We start from the raw sequence: 24,319 nt of genomic DNA on the forward strand, positions 1-24,319 counted from the left end.
GAAATGTTTGTGGACATGTGGTGTGAGGTAGTTTGACTGAGTAGGTAAAGAAAGGCTACGAGATGTGTGATAATAAAAAAGAGTGTGGCTAAGAATGCACAAGAGGGAGTGCTAAACAGTTTGGACATATGGAAAGAATGAGTGGGGAAAGGTTGACAAAGAAGATATATGTTTTGGAAGTGGAGGGAACAAGAATGGGGAGACTAAACTGGTGAAAAACTGGAGTGAAAAAGGTTTTGAGCAATCAGGGCCTGAACATGTAGGAGGGTGAAAGGCATGCACAAGAGAGTATATTGGAATGCAGTGGTATACTCGAGTCTATGTGTTGTCAACAATACCACGAGTCTATGTGTTGTCAACAAAGTGAACCAGGGCATGTGAAACATCTGAGGTAAACTATGGAAAAGTCTGTGGGGCTTGGATGTGGATAGGAAGCTGTGGTTTCTGTGTATTACACACAATGACTAGAGAATGGATGTGAGCAGATGTGGCCTTTCTTTGTAAGCTCCTGGTGCTACCTCGCTAATTCAGGAAATGGCAATCAAGCATGAAAGGAAGAAGAAATACTTCTTCAAAGTCCTCACCTCATCTACTCTTCACCTCATCACTGCCTATTACCACTTCCCTATTTGCCCCATTCACTGATGGTCACATTTGTCCTTTTCGTTTTTCTCACTATTAACTTCCTTCCAAAACATATCCTTAGCCTTCCTAAAGTTTACTGATGCTTGCTCACCCCAAATCTCAACTGCCCTCTTTTTCAGACCCTAAACCTTCCTCATGTCCTCCTGCTACTTCTTGTGATACTGCATCATTCACACTCATTCCCTGTAAGAACCACAACCACCTATACACCTCTCCTTTCTCTTTAAGTAAAAGAATTTGCATATCATATTGTTACATCAACATAAATGAACAACTTGAGGCTTTTGAAGAGTTTAAGTATCTGAGAGAAAAATTCCATAAGGATTTTAGTGGGGAAGCTGCAGATGAGATAAGTCTTACAAGAAGGAACACTGCTAGTCACTGAAAGCTTTCATAAATGGAGAAGCCTAAAAGTGCACTGTGCAAGAAGCCTGCTTGAACTTTTTGTCCCAGCTCTGCTGTACAGACGTAACCCTCATTTTTATAAAGGTCAGGATTAGTAAAAAAAAAAAAAAAAAAAGAGCAGAAGAGATGGATGTGTGCATCGAATAAATTTGATTTTGGACCTTTTGAAATATCACACATTTCTGAAATAATACTATGATTCTTACCGCAAAGGCACACTGGATACCAGCATGAATAGTTTCCACATAGATGTAGTCAACCAAGCAATCATTCACCTCCAGTGGCCTCATAGGCCGAAGAGGGTCTAGATCTGTGAGGTTGGTGGTGTAGACAGCCTGACATCCAATCCCATTCACCTACAATGCATCAATGTGTTGGATCAATTGATTTAAAACATGAGAGCTGAACTGTGCTTTAACATACTTATTCACTTTAGTTTACTTCCAGAATAAACATCATCAAATGTTAACTCTTAACAATGAAGATACTGGGGAATTTTCAAAAAATAAGTTTATATGAAATTTTAAAATTCTTTAAGGCAAATGTTAAAACCACAACTTAATACTGAGAAAAATCTACATCTATTGCAATAAGTTCTCACAGTTATCACTTAATAATTCAACTCAAGTAACATTTACTGACCTCCCACCATGAAGCACTGCCTGTTCCAAAGTTGAGCCAATCTCTGCTGTTATCAAGAATGCCAACATTCAGATAGAAACAGATGACAAAGACATTCCACCCCACCCAAATCAGTTGCCATACCAAGTACTGTGGAAAGAACAAAACATTAATATCAATGCTAGATTTCAGAGGTAGTATTTTACAGTCTTCAAATATCTACTGTCCCAGTAGGATGTTTATTTCTGTATTTAAGTTGGGAACTATACCTTCTATATCTCCCAAGTACAGATAGCAGATAGCGATATACCTCTCCTGTCTGCACTACAGGATATTTCAGTCATTCCCAGGTATCTAGTTCCTTTACCACATTCATATGGGTTGTGAAAGATCTCAATACTTTCTGATTCCACAGTTTTGCCTGTCTTGTTGGGTGATGTTAGAATGCAACAATATTTAGTTTGTGAAAAAATTAGTGCTTAGGTCATGTCATTTACAACTCATGGGTATATGAAATGACTGAATGCAGAAGCACTCCAAATATACATCAGACCTATACTGGAAAAAAAGAGCATGTGGTCCAGATTAGAATAAGAAAAATGTTCTTTACATGAATCAGAAACAACTCAAAACTCAAATAAATGACCTTGAATACAAATAACCCAACAAGAAAAAAGGAAGAAATATAAACAAACGCTACCTCAAGCACATCCGAGGGAAGGGGTGCCATTTCATGTGTGGCAGGGTGGGGGCGGGAATTGATGAAGGCAGCATGTATGAATATGTGCATGTGTATATATGTATATGTTTGTGTATGGATCTGGCAGCGGATGGAACCACGGAAGCGGAAGTGAATCATAGGGTGGGGGAGGGGGCGAAAATCCTGGGAGCCTTGAAGAATGTGTGGAAATCGAGAACATTATCTCGGAAAGCAAAAATGGGTAAGTTTGAAGGAATAGTGGTTCCAACAATGTTGTATGGTTGCGAGGCGTGGGCTATGGATAGAGTTGTGCGCAGGAGGGTGGATGTGCTGGAAATGAGATGTTTGAGGATAATGTGTGGTGTGAGGTGGTTTGATCGAGTAAGTAATGTAAGGGTAAGAGAGATGTGTGGAAATAAAAAGAGCGTGGTTGAGAGAGCAGAAGAGGGTGTTTTGAAATGGTTTGGGCACATGGAGAGAATGAGTGAGGAAAGATTGACCAAGAGGATATATGTGTCAGAGGTGGAGGGAACGAGGAGAAGTGGGAGACCAAATTGGAGGTGGAAAGATGGAGTGAAAAAGATTTTGTGTGATCAGGGCCTGAACATGCAGGAGGGTGAAAGGAGGGCAAGGAATAGGGTGAATTGGATCGATGTGGTATACTGGGGTTGACGTGCTGTCAGTGGATTCAATCAGGGCATGTGAAGCGTCTGGGGTAAACCATGGAAAGTTGTGTGGGGCCTGGATGTGGAAAGGGAGCTGTGGTTTCGGGCATTATTGCGTGGCAGCTAGAGACTGAGTGTGAACGAATGGGGCCTTTGTTGTCTTTTCCTAGTGCTACCTCGCACACATGAGGGGGGAGGGGGAAGGTATTCCATGTGTGGCGAAGTGGCGATGGGAGTGAATGGGGGCAGACAGTGTGAATTGTGTGCATGGGTATATATGTATGTGTCTGTGTATGTATATATATGTGTACATTGAGATGTATAGGTATGTATATTTGCGTGTGTGGACGTGTGTGTGTATACATTGTGTATGGGGGTGGGTTGGGCCATTTCTTTCATCTGTTTCCTTGCGCTACCTCGCAAACGCGGGAGACAGTGACAAAGCAAAATAAATATAAATAAATATATGTATATGTATATATACACTGAAATGTATAGGTATGTATATGTGCGTGTGTGAGCGTTTATGTATATACATGTGTATGCGGGTGGGTCGGGCCATTCTTTTGTCTGTTTCCTTGCACCAACTCACTAATGCGGGAGACAGAGACAAAGTATAATAATATACATATACAGAGGTATAAGTTTGTTGAGTATTCCTGGTAAATCATATGGGAGGGTATTGATTGAGAAGGTGAAGGCATGCACAGAGCATCAGATTGGGGAAGAGCAGTGTGGTTTCAGATGCGGTAGCGGATGTGTGGATCAGGTGTTTGCTTTGACGAATGTATGTGAGAAATACTTAGAAAAGCAAATGGATTTGTCTGTAGCATTTATGGATCTGGAGAAGGAATATTATAAGTGTTGATAGAGATGCTCTGAGGAAGGTATTAAGAATTTATGGTGTGGGAGGCAAGTTGTTAGAAGCATTGAAAAGTTTTTATCGAGGATGTAAGGCATGTGTACATGTATGAAGAGAGGAAAGTGATTGGTTCTCAGTGAATGTAGGTTTGCGGCAGGGGTGTGTGATGTCTCCATGGTTGTTTAATTTGTTTATGGATGGGGTTGTTAGGGAGGTGAATGCAAGAGTTTTCGAAAGAGGGGCAAGTATGAAGTCTGTTGTGGATGAGAGAGCTTGGGAAGTGAGTCTGTTGTTGTTCACTGATGATACAGCGCTGGTGGCTGATTCATGTGAGAAACTGCAGAAGCTGGTGACTGAGTTTGGTAAAGTGTTTGAAAGAAGAAAGTTAAGAGTAAATGTGAATAAGAGCAAGGTTATTAGGTACAGTAGGGTTGAGGGTCAAGTCAATTGGGAGGTAAGTTTGAATGGAGAAAAACTGGAGGAAGTAAAGTGTTTTAGATATCTGGGAGTGGATCTGGCAGCGGCTGGAACTATGGAAGCGGAAGTGGATCATAGGGTGGGGGAGGGGGCGAAAATCTTGGGAGTCTTAAAGAATGTGTGGAAGTCGAGAACATTATCTCGGAAAGCAAAAATGGGTATGTTTGAAGGAATAGTGGTTCCAACAATGTTGTATGGTTGCGAGGCGTGGGCTATGGATAGAGTTGTGCGCAGGAGGGTGGATGTGCTGGAAATGAGATGTTTGAGGACAATGTGTGGTGTGAGGTGGTTTGATCGAGTAAGTAACGTAAGGGTAAGAGAGATGTGTGGAAATAAAAAGAGCGTGGTTGAGAGAGCAGAAGAGGGTGTTTTGAAATGGTTTGGGCACATGGAGAGAATGAGTGAGGAAAGATTGACCAAGAGGATATATGTGTCGGAGGTGGAGGGAACGAGGAGAAGTGGGAGACCAAATTGGAGGTGGAAAGATGGAGTGAAAAAGATTCTGAGTGATCGGGGCCTGAACATGCAGGAGGGTGAAAGGAGGGCAAGGAATAGAGTGAATTGGATCGATGTGGTATACCGGGGTTGACGTGCTGTCAGTGGATTGAATCAGGGCATGTGAAGCGTCTGAGGTAAACCATGGAAAGCTGTGTAGGTATGTATATACATGTGTATGGGGGTGGGTTGGGCCATTTCTCTCGTCTGTTTCCTTGCGCTACCTCGCAAACGCGGGAGACAGCGACAAAGCAAAAAAATATATATATATATATATATATATATATATATATATATATATATATATATATATATATATATGAATATATATATGTGTACGTGTAGGAAGAGAGGAAAGTGATTGGTTCTCAGTGAATGTAGGTTTGCGGCAGGGGTGTGTGATGTCTCCATGGTTGTTTAATTTGTTTATGGATGGGGTTGTTAAGGAGGTGAATGCAAGAGTTTTGGAAAGAGGGGCAAGTATGAAGTCTGTTGTGGATGAGAGAGCTTGGGAAGTGAGTCAGTTGTTGTTCGCTGATGATACAGCGCTGGTGGCTGATTCATGTGAGAAACTGCAGAAGCTGGTGACTGAGTTTGGTAAAGTGTGTGAAAGAAGAAAGTTAAGAGTAAATGTGAATAAGAGCAAGGTTATTAGGTACAGCAGGGTTGAGGGTCAAGTCAATTGGGAGGTAAGTTTGAATGGAGAAAAACTGGAGGAAGTAAAGTGTTTTAGATATCTGGGAGTGGATCTGGCAGCGGATGGAACCATGGAAGCGGAAGTGGATCATAGGGTGGGGGAGGGGGCGAAAATCCTGGGAGCCTTGAAGAATGTGTGGAAGTAGAGAACATTATCTAGGAAAGCAAAAATGGGTATGTTTGAAAGAATAGCGGTTCCAACAATGTTGTATGGTTGTGAGGCGTGGGCTATGGATAGAGTTGTGCGCAGGAGGGTGGATGTGCTGGAAATGAGATGTTTGAGGACAATGTGTGGTGTGAGGTGGTTTGATCGAGTAAGTAACGTAAGGGTAAGAGAGATGTGTGGAAATAAAAAGAGCGTGGTTGAGAGAGCAGAAGAGGGTGTTTTGAAATGGTTTGGGCACATGGAGAGAATGAGTGAGGAAAGATTGACCAAGAGGATATATGTGTCGGAGGTGGAGGGAACGAGGAGAAGTGGGAGACCAAATTGGAGGTGGAAAGATGGAGTGAAAAAGATTTTGTGTGATCGGGGCCTGAACATGCAGGAGGGTGAAAGGAGGGCAAGGAATAGAGTGAATTGGATCGATGTGGTATACCGGGGTTGACGTGCTGTCAGTGGATTGAATCAGGGCATGTGAAGCGTCTGGAGTGAACCATGAATGGAAAGCGGTGTAGTGTATGTATATTTGCGTAGTGTGAGGTATGTATATACATGTGTTATGGGGGTGGGTTGGGCCATTTCTTTTGTCTGTTTCCTTGGCGCTACTCGCAAACGTTTGAAACAGGCAGCAAAAGAAAAAAGAATATATATATATATATATATATATATATATATATTTATATATATATATAATATATAATATATATTTTTTTGTCATTTTTTTTTTCCAAAGAAGGAAAGAGAAAGGCCAGGTAGGTATTCTCAGAGGCAATTGGGTTTTGAAGGTACTTGTAGCTGGGTGATATGGCAATGGATGAGAAGAAAGAAAGTATATATATATATTTTTTCTTCTAATATTTGCCATCCGCGGATTGGATGTAGCGTTAAGAACAGAGGAGGGTTGAGGGTATCTCATGAGCAAAAAATGGGTATGTTGAAAGAATAGCGGTTCCAACAATGCTGTATGGTTGCGAGGCGTGGGCTATGGATAGAGATGTGCGCAGGAGGATGGATGTGCTGGAAATGAGATGTTTGAGGACAATGTGTGGTGTGAGGTGGTTTGATCGAGCAAGTAACGTAAGGGTAAGAGAGATGTGTGGAAATAAAAAGAGCGTGGTTGAGAGAGCAGAAGAGGGTGTTTTGAAATGGTTTGGGCACATGGAGAGAATGAGTGAGGAGAGATTGACCAAGAGGATATATGTGTCGGAGGTGGAGGGAACGAGGAGAAGAGGGAGACCAAATTGGAGGTGGAAAGGTGGAGTGAAAAAGATTTTGTGTGATCGGGGCCTGAACATGCAGGAGGGTGAAAGGAGGGCAAGAAATAGAGTGAATTGGAGTCATGTGGTATACAGGGGTTGACGTGCTGTCAGTGGATTGAAGCAAGGCATGTGAAGCGTCTGGGGTAAACCATGGAAAGCTGTGTAGGTATGTATATTTGCGTGTGTGGACGTGTGTATGTACATGTGTAAAGGGGGTGGGTTGGGCCATTTCTTTTGTTTTGTTTCCTTGCGCTACCTCGCAAACGCTTGAAACAGCGACAAAGCAAAAAAAAAAAGAAAAAAAAAAATATATATATATATATATATATATATATATATTTATATATATATATATATATATATATATATATATATTTTATATATTTTTTTTTTTTTTTTTTTTATACTTTGTCGCTGTCTCCCGCGTTTGCGAGGTAGCGCAAGGAAACAGACGAAAGAAATGGCCCAACCCCCCCCCCCCATACACATGTTACATACACACTTTCCCCACACGCAAATTTACATACCTACACAGCTTTCCATGGTTTTTACCCCCGACGCTTCACATGCCTTGCTTCAATCCACTGACAGCAAAGCAACCCCTGTATACCACAAAGACCCAATTCACTCTATTTCCCTTTCCCTCCTTTTTACCCTCCTTTCATGTTCAGGCCCCGATCACACAAAAAACTTTTTCACTCCATCTTTCCACCTCCAATTTGGTCTCCCACTTCTCCTCGTTCCCTCCACCTCCGACACATATATCCTCTTGGTCAATCTTTCCTCACTCATTCTCTCCATGTGCCCAAACCATTTCAAAACACCCTCTTCTGCTCTCTCAACCACGCTCTTTTTATTTCCACACATCTCTCTTACCCTTACGTTACTCACTCGATCAAACCACCTCACACCACACATTGTCCTCAAACATCTCATTTCCAGCACATCCATCCTCCTGCGCACAACTCTATCCATAGCCCACGCCTCGCAACCATACAACATTGTTGGAACCACTATTCCTTCAAACATACCCATTTTTGCTTTCCGAGATAATGTTCTCGACTTCCACACATTCTTCAAGGCTCCCAGGATTTTCGCCCCCTCCCCCACCCTATGATTCACTTCTGCTTCCATGGTTCCATCCGCTGCCAGATCCACTCCCAGATATCTAAAACACTTTACTTCCTCCAGTTTTTCTCCATTCAAACTAACCTCCCAATTGACTTGACCCTCAACCCTACTGTACCTAATAACCTTGCTCTTATTCACATTTACTCTTAACTTTCTTCTTTCACACACTTTACCAAACTCAGTCACCAGCTTCTGCAGTTTCTCACATGAATCAGCCACCAGCGCTGTATCATCAGCGAACAACAACTGACTCACTTCCCAAGCTCTCTCATCCACAACAGACTTCATACTTGCCCCTCTTTCCAAAACTCTTGCATTCACCTCCCTAACAACCCCATCCATAAACAAATTAAACAACCATGGAGACATCACACACCCCTGCTGCAAACCTATATTCACTGAGAACCAATCACTTTCCTCTCTTCCTACACGTACACATGCCTTACATCCTCAATAAAAACTTTTCACTGCTTCTAACAACTTGCCTCCCACACCATATATTCTTAATACCTTGCACAGAGCATCTCTATCAACTCTATCATATGCCTTCTCCAGATCCATAAATGCTACATACAAATCCATTTGCTTTTCTAAGTATTTCTCACATACATTCTTCAAAGCAAACACCTGATCCGCACATCCTCTACCACTTCTGAAACCACACTGCTCTTCCCCAATCTGATGCTCTGTACATGCCTTCACCCTCTCAATCAATACCCTCCCATATAATTTACCAGGAATACTCAACAAACTTATACCTCTGTAATTTGAGCACTCACTCTTATCCCCTTTGCCTTTGTACAATGGCACTATGCATGCATTCTGCCAATCCTCAGGCACCTCATCATGAGTCATACATACATTAAATAACCTTACCAACCAGTCAATAATACAGTCACCCCCTTTTTTAATAAATTCCACTGCAATACCATCCAAACCTGCTGCCTTGCTGGCTTTCATCTTCCGCAAAGCTTTTACTACCTCTTCTCTGTTTACCAAATCATTTTCCCTAACCCTCTCACTTTGCACACCACCTCGACCAAAACATCCTATATCTGCCATTCTATCATCAAACACATTCAACAAACCTTCAAAATACTCACTCCATCTCCTTCTCACATCACCACTACTTGTTATCACCTCCCCATTTGCGCCCTTCACTGAAGTTCCCATTTGCTCCCTTGTCTTACGCACTTTATTTACCTCCTTCCAGAACATCTTTTTATTCTCCCTAAAATTTAATGATACTCTCTCACCCCAACTCTCATTTGCCCTCTTTTTCACCTCTTGCACCTTTCTCTTGACCTCCTGTCTCTTTCTTTTATACATCTCCCACTCAATTGCATTTTTTCCCTGCAAAAATCGTCCAAATGCCTCTCTCTTCTCTTTCACTAATAATCTTACTTCTTCATCCCACCACTCACTACCCTTTCTAATCAACCCACCTCCCACTCTTCTCATGCCACAAGCATCTTTTGCGCAATCCATCACTGATTCCCTAAATACATCCCATTCCTCCCCCACTCCCCTTACTTCCATTGTTCTCACCTTTTTCCATTCTGTACTCAGTCTCTCCTGGTACTTCCTCACACAAGTCTCCTTCCCAAGCTCACTTACTCTCACCACCCTCTTCACCCCAACATTCACTCTTCTTTTCTGAAAACCCATACAAATCTTCACCTTAGCCTCCAGAAGATAATGATCAGACATCCCTCCAGTTGCACCTCTCAGCACATTAACATCCAAAAGTCTCTCTTCCGCGCGCCTGTCAATTAACACGTAATCAAATAATGCTCTCTGGCCATCTCTCCTACTTACATACGTATACTTATGTATATCTTGCTTTTTAAACCAGGTATTCCCAATCACCAGTCCTTTTTCAGCACATAAATCTACAAGCTCTTCACCATTTCCATTTACAATTATATCTACATAAAAGTTATAGTAATGCTGACACTGGTACTCACAATTACAATGTATTTTGTTTTGTACTGGTAAGCACCGAAGAAACCAAATATTACGAATATAAAGTTGAAGAAGTTGGCGATGATGGGTAGCCACATATAGCCCAGGAAGTCGAAGACCTGCCGCTCTGCTGTGGAAATCTGCAACACCAACATCTGATTAGCATCAAAATACTTCACTGTGTTTCTATACACAATATCCTACCAATATCTCTGACCCACTTACACTTCATCTTCCTCTGATTACAACTATGGCAAAGAGAATTGCCCTTCCTCTCCACTCATTTCATTTGTTCACTCAAGGTGTTTCCTCATATGTATAATTTCAAATTTATATTTCCACCCTAAGTCTGCAGTCTTCCAAATGATACCTGGGGAGGGTTTGTACATCCAGAAGCAACCTAGTCATGGTTGTTATTTATGCATTTTACAAGGCACTAGTCTGTAAAATGGACCAATAAAGCATTCCTGACCACAACGCATTTATGGGCCGCTTAGGGTTGAGCGTACAGGTTCAAATCCTGGTTACAGCAACTGGTTCGCAGTCAACCCAGCTGTTCATCCATCCCTGAGGGTTGGTCAATAAAATGGGTACCTAGCCCAAGCTAAGGCATATATTTGGTGAGGATATTCAATGTGTGTATGGTTCATGGTGAAGTGCCTGAGGATTGGCGGAATGCATGCATAGTGCCATTGTACAAAGGCAAAGGGGATAAAGGTGAGAGTTCAAATTACATAGGTATAAGTTTGTTGAGTATTCCTGGGAAATTATATGGGAGGGCATTGATTGAGATGGTCAAGGAATGTACAGAGCATCAGATTGGGGAAGAGCAGGGTAGTTTCGAAGTGGTAGAGGATGTGTGGATCAGGTGTTTGCTTAGAAGAATGTATGTGAGAAATACTTAGAAAAACAAATGGATTTGTATGTAGCATCTATGGATCTGAAGAAGACATATGATAGAGTTGATAGAGATGCTCTGTGGAAGGTATTAAGAGTATATGGTGTGAGAGGGAAGTTGCTAGAGGCAGTGAAAAGTTTTTATCGAGGATGTAAGGCATGTGTACATGTAGGAAGGGAGGAAAGTGATTGGTTCCCAGTGAATGTCAGTTTGCAGCAGAGGTGCATGATGTCTCCGTGGTTGTTTAATTTGTTTATGGATGGGGTTGTTAGGGAGGTGAATACAAGAGTTTTGGAGAAAGGGGCAAGTATGTAGTCTGTTGTGGATGAGAGGGCTTGGGAAATGAGTCAGTTGTTGTTCACTGATGATACAGCGCTGGTGGCTGATTCGCGTGAGAAACAGAAGAAGTTGGTGACTGAGTTTGGTAAAGTGTGTGAAAGAAGAAAGCTGAGAGTAAATGTGAATAAGAGCAAGGTTATTAGGTTCAGTATGGTTCAGGGAAAAGGCAACTGGGAGGTAAGTTTGAATAGAGAAAAACTGGAGGAAGTAAAGTGTTTTAGATATCTGGGAGTGGAATTGGCAGCAGATGAAACCATGGAAGTGGAAGTGAGTCACAGGGTCGGGGAGGGGGCAAAGGTTTTGGAAGCACTGAAGAATGTGCGGAAGGCAAGAATGTTATCTCAGAGAGCAAAAATGAGTGTTTAAAGGAATAGTGGTTCCAACAATGTTATATGGTTGTGAGGCATGGGCTATAGATAGGGTTGTGTGGAGGAGGGTGAGTGTGTTGGAAATGAGATGTCTGAGGACAATATGTGGTGTGAGGTGGTTTGATTGAGTAAGTAATGAAAGCGTAAGAGAGATGTGTGGTTAATAAAAAGAGTGTGGTTAATGTGGTTAAGAGAGCAGAAGAGGGTGTAATGAAATGGTTTGGTCACATGGAGAGAATGAGTGAGGAAAGATTGACAAAGAGGATATATGTGTCAGGTGGAGGGAATGAGGAGAAGTGGGAGACCAAATTGGAGGTGGAAGGATAGAGTGAAAAAAATTTTGAGGGATCGGGGACTGAACATACAGGAGGGTGAAAGGCGTGCAATGAATAGAGTGACGGATGGCCAAGTGAGGATATTCACTATAAGGTTCAATCCTCTGTTCTTAAAGCTACCTTGCTAATGCGGGAAATGGCAAATACATATGAAAAATATATATATATAGCATTAATGGGATGGCCTTGATTAGGGCCTCAGCTGCCTATGCCATCTCAGCTAATATACAAAAAAATTACATTAATCTAAGCTAACCTAACCTAACATTACCAATCCTAAACTTACACACTTATGCATCAAGAAGTTTGATTGCACCACATGGAACAATAACCACATGGAACAAGTTATATAAAACTTTTTCTTTTATCAGGTTTGGGAAAAAAATCAGATGGGTTACAACACCAAAACCTTAAAGTAGAACTGATTCTATTTCCATGATATACATACCCTTGGTAAAAACTTTAAAGAAATCTTGATTCCCACACTGACATATCCTTGTTATATCACAGCCAAAATTTCCCGATATAACATTGCCATCCTGTAATCATAAGCCTCGTTTTAATCACCCAAAGAGTAATAATCATAGAGACAGTGATCCTTTGGGCAAATAATATGCCAACCAAGAGGCCACAGAGTGACCATCTGGTTAGTCCCATTGTTGCTGATCTGCTATAACTGATGCTAAAGTCCTAACCCTACTGCTCCAACTATCACTACCAAAATGTGTACAACTTGGGGCTGTCATGAGATGTGTTACACTTTGCTATCAGAGGGACGGGGTAGAGCTGAGACTGTCCTGTAATATAATTGGAAGTTTTAATACATATGAAACATTTTGCTATGCTCATGAAATTCAATCAGAAACAATTTACACATGGTCATATTCTTATACTACACAATCTAAACATTAAATGCATACTTTATTGACAACCTAAGTAGGCTCTATTATGATCACGAAGAAAAATCCAGCCCTACTGATGGTTCAATGGCACCATTCTTCTTTCTATCTGAGGGAATGCACTTCTCTCAGGTGCATCAATTGCAATGATACGTGCATTCAAGCTATAAGATCAATCAGTCATTTGCAAATTTGATGGCTTTTCTGGTATGTAACAAGGCTTTTTATGAGGCCCACCATCACATGTGACAATCAACAAAGGTTTAGCCATACCATCTGATGTTTGCAGTTTCCTTGAACTAAGGTGGCTCATACTCACATTAAATGTCCTTCACATGGCTGCAAGCAGTCACAAGATGTATTTTTTGCATTAAAGATTCCAACATATGTTGATCCTGAAAATGTGGCAATTGATGATAAAATAGTTCACATTTTCAATGCCAGCAATCACTGATGACACCAGCTTTGGCTACTACAAAGTCACAATCAGGTAATAACTCTTTATACCCCATGTCCATAAGCACTGGTGCCCACGTATAACCAGCTATCAGTCCAATTGCAACTCTATGTCTGTCATCTCATGAGTGGATGTGACTTCACTTGGCTCAAACATTGATACTACCTCCTCAAAATTTGTGATAGTTGATGAAGCAAGTATTCCATCCAGGTAATCAAGATTCATATGTACAATCTAAAATAAAAGGATCTGAAGAACTATACACCGACCAAAGTTGCATGCACAGCCCTGCAATCACTTCAATCAAGACGATGGCACATTTCTTTGGCAACGTAGGCATACTGCCATCTGCCAGTCAGGTAGTTATCTAACTCATGTACATAGATCTACATGATTGCCTACAGGAACACAACAAAAGACTAAAATACCTATCAACACATGTAAATTTTTGGCTATGATTAGGACTAGCTGCAGAAAAACATAAGGGTGCCCTCCTATGTCTGATTAATACTATATGGGATACTCAATGGAGGCTTCCTATCCACCCTGAGCCCGCCTCCCTTGCCTGCTCTTTCATGGAGGACTGGGCAAGAGCTTCCTCCTCTGAGGCACTTCCAGATCCCCTGCAGGAGGCAGTAGAGGCTCGCGTCGATGCGTCTGAGCCTGTTGTTCGTACTGCTCTTACTTTCCTCTCCTGCCCTCACTGATCATCCCAACACAAAGTTCCAGTTTGACTACATCACTCTGGAAAAGACACCTCTCCTGGGGATGATCACATAACCTACTCCGTCCTTAACACTTGTACTAATATTCCTAATGGCCCCTTACCCGCTCTCTACAATATGTCATGTGAACTTAGGGCTCTCCCGTCTAACTGGAAAAATACCACTACTATCCCTGTCCCTAAACCTGAAGATCCTGGGAAATATTGACCCATCAGCCTTACTTCCTGTGTTTGCAAGATGATGGAGAGAATTATACTACGCCACCTTCTTCACACCATAGATGGCTTCCACAACTCCCTTAATGATTTCATACATCGCAGCACAGTACACTCCACTGCTTCCTTTCATTGCGATCAGGCTGCCCCCATCTCTGTCTTCCTTGATATAAAGGGAGCCTTTGACATGGCTTAATTATAGCTGAGCTGGTGTGTTCAGAGGTTACAGAGCAACTTCTTCAATGGATCGTCTCTTACCTCACCGGACTTCAGGCCCAGGTTTGCATTGAAGGCTCTATATCTCCTGTTCAAGAAATTAACCTTTGCACCCCTCAAGGTGGAGTCCCGAGTCCCAACTTGTTTAACACTCTCATGCACTCCACTGCATCTCTCCTGTGGCCAACAAGAGTTGTACACTCAGGACATGCTGATGAGAAATCCTTGATCTGGGCTCCAGAGAATATAATTCACTTGGTTTCCATCTTTCAACTGTGAAAACAAAAGCCATGTGGCACGGCGGTCATGTTGTACCTACCCCGTTGTTATCAGGAATGTCCTTGGACTGGGTTAATGAAACAAACTACCTGGGTGTGTATGTAATTCACACACGTTGTCACATCCCTCAAGTCCACGATCTTCAAGACATATGCTTTCGATGCCTTGCTCCCCTCTCCACCACATGCAGGGGTTCCCTTGGTGCCACCATCCCTGTACTTCTCACAATGTAGTACAAGTCCTTGGTCCACTCCTGTGTTGACTACACTGCCCCTGCCCTTGCCAACATTAGTCCGACTGCTGTCAACCGTAACGAAGTTATCCACAGGAAGGCTGCTCGTATCATCCTCGAGGCCCCTCAGTGGACAAGATCTACTTCCCTATATGCCCAAATTGGTCTTTCCTCCTTACAGAATTGTGTCCAGGAGATTTACTTGAAACCTACCGTTTCTGTGGGATCTGCGGGTATGTCCTGGGCAACTTGACTCCAGCTCTCCGAGGCCGACCTCCTTCTAGAAGACAGTGGTGAGGGTCACTCATCCGAGCCCTTCAATAACACAACCCACTGCCTGATATTGTTGTCAACCCTAATGTTGGTTCATCTCCCTCTCCATGGATGAACTTTCAAACTGAAGTGATCGCCCTCGGTGCACCATTCCCAATATCTCATATGTTCCCGCACATACCACCTCTCCATGACTGCCCAATGGTCTCTAGGTAGGGTGATGGCTCTGTTGACCCTACCAAGGCTGGAGTCTACATCTCCCGTCCTGATGCCCCTAAGCTTATGAAACTAACTCTCTCTCTCTCTCTCTCTCTCTCTCTCTCTCTCTCTCTCTCTCTCTCTCTCTCTCTCTCTCTCTCTCTCTCTCTCTGAGTTTCTGACAGGGCATCATCCTCCACTCAGGGCCAGCTGATAGCTATCCTTGCTGCTCTTCTTGCTGAGGAAAATGCATGTGGTTTCTGCCCCCCTGCTTGTCTGCTGGACTCTAGGCCTGCTCTCGATGGGACTGCATTTGGATCAGGGGAGACTAAGGACCTTATCCTCCAAATACGAGGGCCAACATCAACACTTCACGATGCAGGCTGTCCGATGGCTATCTAGGCCTATCGGTATGTCGGGGAATGAGGCAGCAGATGCCTTGCCAAGACCGGCTGTAACAAGGCCACACCAGACTACAATGTTTGTCGAACACTTCTACAACTTAGGAGCCAAATTCGCCGCAAGCAGAGAGAAGCTTGGGAGGCACCCATCCCCCTAGACTCTCCGCCCACTAGGTACGATATCCTCCGTGAACTCCCTGACCTCTCGTATGTCTATGGAAAAGGGTCACGGAAAAGGGACGTGATAGCTGCCTGAATCATCATTGGGTACGACTTTGGTTGGGAGACTGGCATCCCCGCCTTCCCCAAGCAACGCGATTGTGCATTATGCCAAAGACCCGACAGCCGCGCCCTTGTCAACTACCTTCTCAAATGTCCCCACACACAACGCTTCTGCGACGCCTGCTGGACCACCAGTCCACGACCCCCAGACGATGATCCTCTCCATACTGGCCAGATATCATGTAAACAATACTGATGTGTTGAGGGAATGTCTCTCCTTCCTTAGGCTTTAGTATGTACTCGTGACACTTGCCTGGTGTTTCTGGCAGTATTGTACATGGGCATCTAGTGACAGTACTAGGATCCCGTTCCTCTATCAAGGAATAAAGTATTGAAATTGAAACTAAGTGGTACGGGGAACAAATTGGGTAATTAGAGAGGCTGTAGTGAGGCGAATGAAGAAGGATGGAGCGCCTCGTGGAAGCTCTCCTGGCAAGGGGTCGGTGTCGTTCCCATGACCTCTGACCTCACTCTTACCCGCAGGTTAACAAATGGCTTAAAGGCTCAACCCTTTCCACCAGACACCCAACACTTTCACTACCACCCAAGCATTTCATATCTACCACGGCGTGTTGTAGAAGCAGTAGTAACAGTAATACCACCACCAGCAGTAACATAGTAGTAGTAGTAGTAGTAGTAGTAGTAGTGGTAGTAGTAGTAGTAGTAGTAGTAGTAGTAGTAGTAGTAGTAGTATTTTTACAACTGATTTTAAATGCCAGTAAAACACCTCCCTAAATACATACACTGAGCAAGAGAACACGATTCCTTCCCTCTGGTTGTTGCTATACAGTGTAGCTGGCCAGGTCACCACCATTGATGACACCTGCCCGTACACTGTACTAGGGTAGTTGGCCCTCTGGTGGCTTATCTCTCTTCCCATTTACTGGAGTAACAGAACATAAGACACTGGACTCCACAAAAGGCCTACTGGTTCATACTAGGCGGGTCCTTCCTTCCACCGAGGAGCTCATATACCTATCCAACCTGTTCTTAAAACAATTCAAGGTTCCAGCCCTAACATCTGGCAAGCTATTGCAGAGATCTACCATCCTACTGCTATACCAGCGCTTCCCCACACGCAATGCGAGCCTAAATGTTTCTATCTTGAAGCCACTATTGCGAGTTCTGACCTGGTTGGATATCCTTACAACATGACCAATTTCCCTCGTATTTAGACTTGTCATCCATTTGTACACCTCTTATCATATCCCCTCGGGCCCTCCTGCTTTTCAGAGAATGTAAATTCAGTCTAGCAAGTCTTTCTTCATAAGTTAGATTCCTACTTCCTAAGTGTGTGTGTGTGGTGGGGGGAAGACGTACGAGGGGCGTTCCCCGGCTGCTGCAGGAGGGAGCGTACCGTCACTCCACCTGCCACAACATCCACTGACGTATGTGTGGGTCACAGGCTGGTGGTGGGTGGGTGCGGGAGGCGGGTGAGCTCACCTGACTGACTCATCATGTGTGATGCACAAGACCCTCCTCTCCCTCCCTCCCTCACACACCACACCAAGTGACAACTACCGCCAGGGTCACCTCCTGTGTGTGTGGCCTGGGCAAGACACTACGCCCACTCGTCCAGCCCACATTTTGTGGTCTGGACACTACATCCCTTCGTCCAACCCACACGATGCTGAGCCCTGGTCCTTACACTGACCTTATGCCTTCATGCTGAGCCCTGGTCCTCACACTGACCTTATGCCTTCATGCTGAGCCTTGGCCCTCACACTGACCTTATGCCTTCATGCTGAGCCCTGGTCCTCACACTGACCTTATGCCTTCATGCTGAGCCCTGGTCCTCACACTGACCTTATGCCTTCATGCTGAGCCTTGGTGCTCACACTGAGCCCTAAGTGGATCTCGCCTTACAGAAGCCATACTGGTGATCAGAGAGAAGACTGTGATTTTCGAAGTGTGTAAGGATATGGGAGTTGAGGAGGACTTCAGACTTCGGAAATGGTAGATGTTAAAGCAATAGGACGATAGTTCGAGGGGTCAGAACGGTCACCCTTCTCTGGGATGGGGATGTATCAATGCAGGCTTCCAAGGAGAAGGAAAAGTTTTGGCTTTTCAACAGAAACGGGACAGACGAGCAAGCACACTTTCAGTCCACGGGGATGGATGCCATCAGGACCATAAACCTTGCTTGTGTCCAGAGAAAGAAGTGCTTTTCTGATAGTCCGAAGAGAGATTACGGGAAGAAACATAGGATTAGTAAGAGGAGCATCAAGTGGTGAAGGAATGTAGTCATCCAAGGTCGAGTTAGGGGAGAAACGGCAACCAAAGAAAGTGGCTTTGTCTACAAGGGGAGAGACAGCCATAGTACCGTCGTCAGAACGGAAAAGTGAAGGAAAGGCAGAGCGACACAAGTTGTCAAGAGACGCCCTTAGCTAAAGACCAGCAAGACCTATCAGTGGATGACCAGGAGACATGATCACACTTCCTTTGAATCAAGGAACATTTGCTTCACGGTTAACGTGCTTGCAATGATTATGGCCAGTGATAATTGCTGGATGTGAGGCTGAGGAAGGAGAGGTTTTCCAAGCCCGATATGCATGATCCCTTGCCTGAATGGCCTCAGAACAGGAATGGATGAACCATGGATTGGATGAAGAGGTCGTCTAGGAGGAAGAGGGGGATAAATGCTTCCATTCCCACAACAATAACCTCTGCTATGCGTTTGGCGGAGACAGAAGCATCGCCACATGACAGACAGTAATTCAACCAACAAAAGTAGAAGAAAAAAAAACACCAAAAGTTACGCCAGATATTCCAGTCAGGTTCGTTCAGGTGCCAGTGCTTACGCTCGGACGTGCCTGCTGGAGGAGGAGGTGGCGCAGCGAGGAGAGATACATACATGAGTGTGTGATCACAGGAACCAGTAGGGGGCGAGGTTGTGTACATGACAGCGGGATGGACTAGGATGGCTTGTGGTGACGTTGTGACCACTGGTGGCAGACACACACACACACACACACACACACACACACACACACACACACACACACACACACCTCCTGCCTGGGGCACCAGTGCCCGAGGTGAGTGTGCCACTGAGCCAGTGCCCAGCAAGTGACACAATCCAGGCCAGGCCCTTACACACACACCCTCACCCACCCCCCCAGGGCCGGGGGGTCAACCATACCACAACCACCACACCACACTCTCTTCACTACCACACCACACTCTCCTGCGCTGACACGACCCACCAACACTTGTACTGCAGCTGACAAGACCCACCAACACTGTAACTGCAGCTGACACGACCCACCAACACTGTACGGCAGCTGACACGACCCACCAACACTGTTACTGCAGCTGACACGAACCCACCAACACTGTATGCAGCTGACACGACCACAAACACTGTACTGCAGTGACACGACCCACCACCACTGTACTGCAGTGACACGACCCACCACACTGTACTGCAGTGACACGACCACCAACACTGTACTGAGCTGACACGACCCACAACACTGTACTGCAGTGACACGACCACCAACACTGTACTGCAGTGACACGACCCACCAACACTGGTACTGCAGCTGACCCGACCCACCAACACTGTACTAGCAGCTGACACGACCCTCCAACACTGTACTGCAGCTGGACACGACCCACCAACACTGTAACTGCAGCTGACACGACCCTCCAACACTGTACTGCAGTGACACGACCACCAACACTGTACTGAGCTGACACGACCCATCAACACTGTACTGCAGTGACACGACCCACCAACACTGGTACTGCAGCTGACCCGACCCACCAACACTGTACTGGCAGCTGACACGACCACCAACACTGTACTGTCAGCTGACACGACCCTCCAACACTGTACTGCAGTGACACGACCCACCAACACGGTACTGCAGCTGACCCGACCCACCAACACTGGTACTGCAGCTGACCCGACCCACCAACACTGTACTGTCAGCTGACACGACCCTCCAACACTGTACTGCAGCCTGACACGACCCACCACACTGTACTGCAGTGACACGACCCACCAACACTGGTACTGCAGCTGACCGACCCACCAACACTGTACTGTCAGCTGACACGACCCTCCAACACTGTACTGCAGCTGACAACGACCCACCAACACTGTTACTGCAGCTGACACTACCCACCAACACTGTTACTGCAGCTGACACTACCCACCAACACTGTACTGCAGTGACACGACCCACCAACACTTGTACTGCAGCTGACACTACCCACCAACACTGTACGCAGCTGACACGACCCCCAACACTGTACTGCAGCTGACACTACCCACCAACACTGTACTGTCAGCTGACACGACCCACCAACACTGTAACTGCAGCTGACACGACCCATCAACACTGTACTGCAGCCTGACACGACCCACCAACACTGTACTGGCAGCTGACACGACCCCCAACACTGTACTGCAGTGACACGACCCACCAACACTGTACTGCAGCCTGACACGACCCACCAACACTGTATGCAGTGACACGACCCACCACACTGTACTGCAGCTGACCCGACCCACCAACACTGTACTGCAGCTTGACACGACCCACCAACACTGTACTGCAGCTGAACACGACCCACCAACACTGGTACTGCAGCTGACCCGACCCACCAACACTGTACTGCAGCTGACCCGACCCACCAACACTGTACTGCAGTGACACGACCCACCACACTGTACTGCAGTGACACGACCCACCACACTGTACTGCAGTGACACGACCCACCACACTGTACTGCAGTGACACGACCCACCACACTGTACTGCAGCTGACCACGACCCACCAACATGTACTGCAGTGACACGACCCACCACACTGTACTGCAGTGACACGACCCACCAACACTGGTACTGCAGCTGACCCGACCCACCAACACTGTATGCAGCTGACACGACCTACCAACACTGTACTGGCAGCTGACACGACCCTCCAACACTGTACTGCAGTGACACGACCCACCAACACTGTATGCAGTGACACGACCCACCAACACTGTACTGCAGTGACACGACCCACCAACACGGTACTGCAGCTGACCCGACCCACCAACACTGTACTGAGCTGACACGACCCAACAACACTGTACTGCAGCTGAACACGACCCACCAACACTGGTACTGCAGCTGACCCGACCCACCAACACTGGTACTGCAGCTGACCGACCCACCAACACTGTATGCAGTGACACGACCCACCAACACGGTACTGCAGCTGACCCGACCCACCAACACTGGTACTGCAGCTGACCCGACCCACCAACACTGACTGCAGCTGACACGACCCACCAACACTGGTACTGCAGCTGACCCGACCCACCAACACTGTACTGCAGTGACACGACCCACCACACTGTACTGCAGTGACACGACCCACCAACACGGTACTGCAGCTGACCACGACCCACCAACACGGTACTGCAGCTGACCCGACCCACCAACACTGTAACTGCAGCTGACACGACCCAACAACACTGTACTGCAGTGACACGACCACCAACACTGTACTGGCAGCTGACACGACCTACCAACACTGTACTGCAGCTTGACACGACCCACCACACTGTACTGCAGCTGAACACGACCCACCAACACGGTACTGCAGCTGACCCGACCCACCAACACTGTACGGCAGCTGACACGACCCACCAACACTGTACGGCAGCTGACACGACCCAACAACACTGTACTGCAGTGACACGACCCACCACCACAGTGTAGGACGGTCATCACCCACATAGTGTAGGACGGTCATCACCACACAGTGTATGACGGTCATCACCACACAGTGTAGGACGGTCATCACCACCCACCACACAGTGTTAGGACGGTCATCACCACCCACCACACATGTAGGACGGTCATCACCACACAGTGTAGGACGGCATCACCACACAGTGTAGGACGGTCATCACCACCCACCACATAGTGTAGGACGGTCATCACCACACAGTGTATGACGGTCATCACCACCCACCAACACAGTGTAGGACGGTCATCACCACCCACCACATAGTGTAGGACGGTCATCACCACACAGTGTAGGACGGTCATCACCACACAGTGTAGGACGGTCTTCATCACCCACCACACAGTGTAGGACGGTCATCACCACCCACCACACAGTGTAGGACGGTCATCACCACCCATCACACAGTGTAGGACGGTCATCATCACCCACCACACAGTGTAGGACGGTCATCACCACCCACCACACAGTGTAGGACGGTCATCACTACCAACCACACAGTGTAGGACGGTCATCACCACACAGTGTAGGACGGTCATCACCACACAGTGTAGGACGGTCATCACCACCCACCACATAGTGTAGGACGGTCATCACCACACAGTGTAGGACGGTTATCACCACACAGTGTAGGACGGTTATCACCACACAGTGTAGGACGGTCATCACCACCCACCACACAGTGTAGGACGGTCATCACCACCCACCACACAGTGTAGGACGGTCATCACCACACAGTGTAGGACGGTCATCACCACACAGTGTAGGACGGTCATCACCACCCACCACATAGTGTAGGACGGTCATCACCACACAGTGTAGGACGGTTATCACCACACAGTGTAGGACGGTTATCACCACACAGTGTAGGACGGTCATCACCACCCACCACACAGTGTAGGACGGTCATCACCACCCACCACACAGTGTAGGACGGTCATCACCACACAGTGTAGGACGGTCATCACCACACAGTGTAGGACGGTCATCACCACCCACCACACAGTGTAGGACGATCATCACCACCCACCACACAGTGTAGGACGGTCATCACCACACAGTGTAGGACGGTCATCACCACCCACCACACAGTGTAGGACGGTCATCACCACCCATCACACAGTGTAGGACGGTCATCATCACCCACCACACAGTGTAGGACGGTCATCACCACCCACCACACAGTGTAGGACGGTCATCACCACACAGTGTAGGACGGTCATCACCACACAGTGTAGGACGGTCATCACCACACAGTGTAGGACGGTCATCACCACCCACCACACTGTGTAGGACGGTCATCATCACCCACCACACAGTGTAAGACGGTCATCACCACCCACCACACAGTGTAGGAAAGGTCATCACCACCCACCACACAGTGTAGGACGGTCATCACTACCAACCACACAGTGTAGGACGGTCATCACCACACAGTGTAGGACGGTCATCACCACACAGTGTAGGACGGTCATCACCACACAGTGTAGGACGGTCATCACCACCCATCACACAGTGTAGGACGGTCATCATCACCCACCACACAGTGTAGGACGGTCATCACCACCCACCACACAGTGTAGGACGGTCATCACCACACAGTGTAGGACGGTCATCACCACACAGTGTAGGACGATCATCACCACCCACCACAACAGGGGACCACTCTGGGAATAAACCTATGTTCGTTGCCCCAGCAACGCCTAGACTCAAGCTGCGGCCTCTAACAACCCATTCGATCACACTTACCATCACACACAAGTCTTGATCATCATCATCATCATTACCTGGTTGCTGCTTAATGATGACCACACACACACACACACACAAAAAAAAAATGGGTTTGCCAGAGAAAGCGAAAGGTGTGGCCACCACCAGACTTTAGAAACTGGAATATCAAGCTTGTTTTTTTCTGACGCAGAGGTTCCCAACGTGGGCTGACATGACAGGGTCGTGCCCAACACTGTACTGCAGCTGACACGACCCACCAACACTGTACTGCAGCTGACACGACCCACCAACACTGTACTGCAGCTGACACGACCCACCAACACTGTACTGCAGCTGACACGACCCACCAACACTGTACTGCAGCTGACACGACCTACCAACACTGTACTGCAGCTGACACGACCTACCAACACTGTACTGTCAGCTGACACGACCCACCAACACTGTACTGCAGCTGACACGACCCACCAACACTGTACTGCAGCTGACACGACCCACCAACACTGTACTGCAGCTGACACGACCCACCAACACTGTACTGCAGCTGACACGACCCACCAACACTGTACTGCAGCTGACACGACCCACCAACACTGTACTGCAGCTGACACGACCCACCAACACTGTACTGCAGCTGACA

General features: G+C 46.2%; 1 protein-coding gene across 1 annotated transcript in view; it reads right to left on the reverse strand.

Annotated features, from left to right (window-relative positions):
- NKAIN (Sodium/potassium-transporting ATPase subunit beta-1-interacting protein) overlaps positions 1-24,319 on the reverse strand; it is a 118,865-nt gene that overhangs the window by 10,382 nt on the left and 84,164 nt on the right. Inside the window, exons 2-4 of the mRNA XM_071695786.1 lie at positions 10,084-10,221; positions 1,693-1,821; positions 1,257-1,406 (exon numbers count right to left, since the gene is read on the reverse strand). Coding sequence (XP_071551887.1) covers positions 1,257-1,406; positions 1,693-1,821; positions 10,084-10,221 — 417 coding nt within the window. The remainder of the gene's footprint in view (positions 1-1,256; positions 1,407-1,692; positions 1,822-10,083; positions 10,222-24,319) is intronic.

This window comes from Panulirus ornatus, chromosome 58, assembly GCF_036320965.1.
Source record: "Panulirus ornatus isolate Po-2019 chromosome 58, ASM3632096v1, whole genome shotgun sequence".
NCBI classification, from domain to species: Eukaryota; Metazoa; Arthropoda; class Malacostraca; order Decapoda; family Palinuridae; genus Panulirus; species Panulirus ornatus.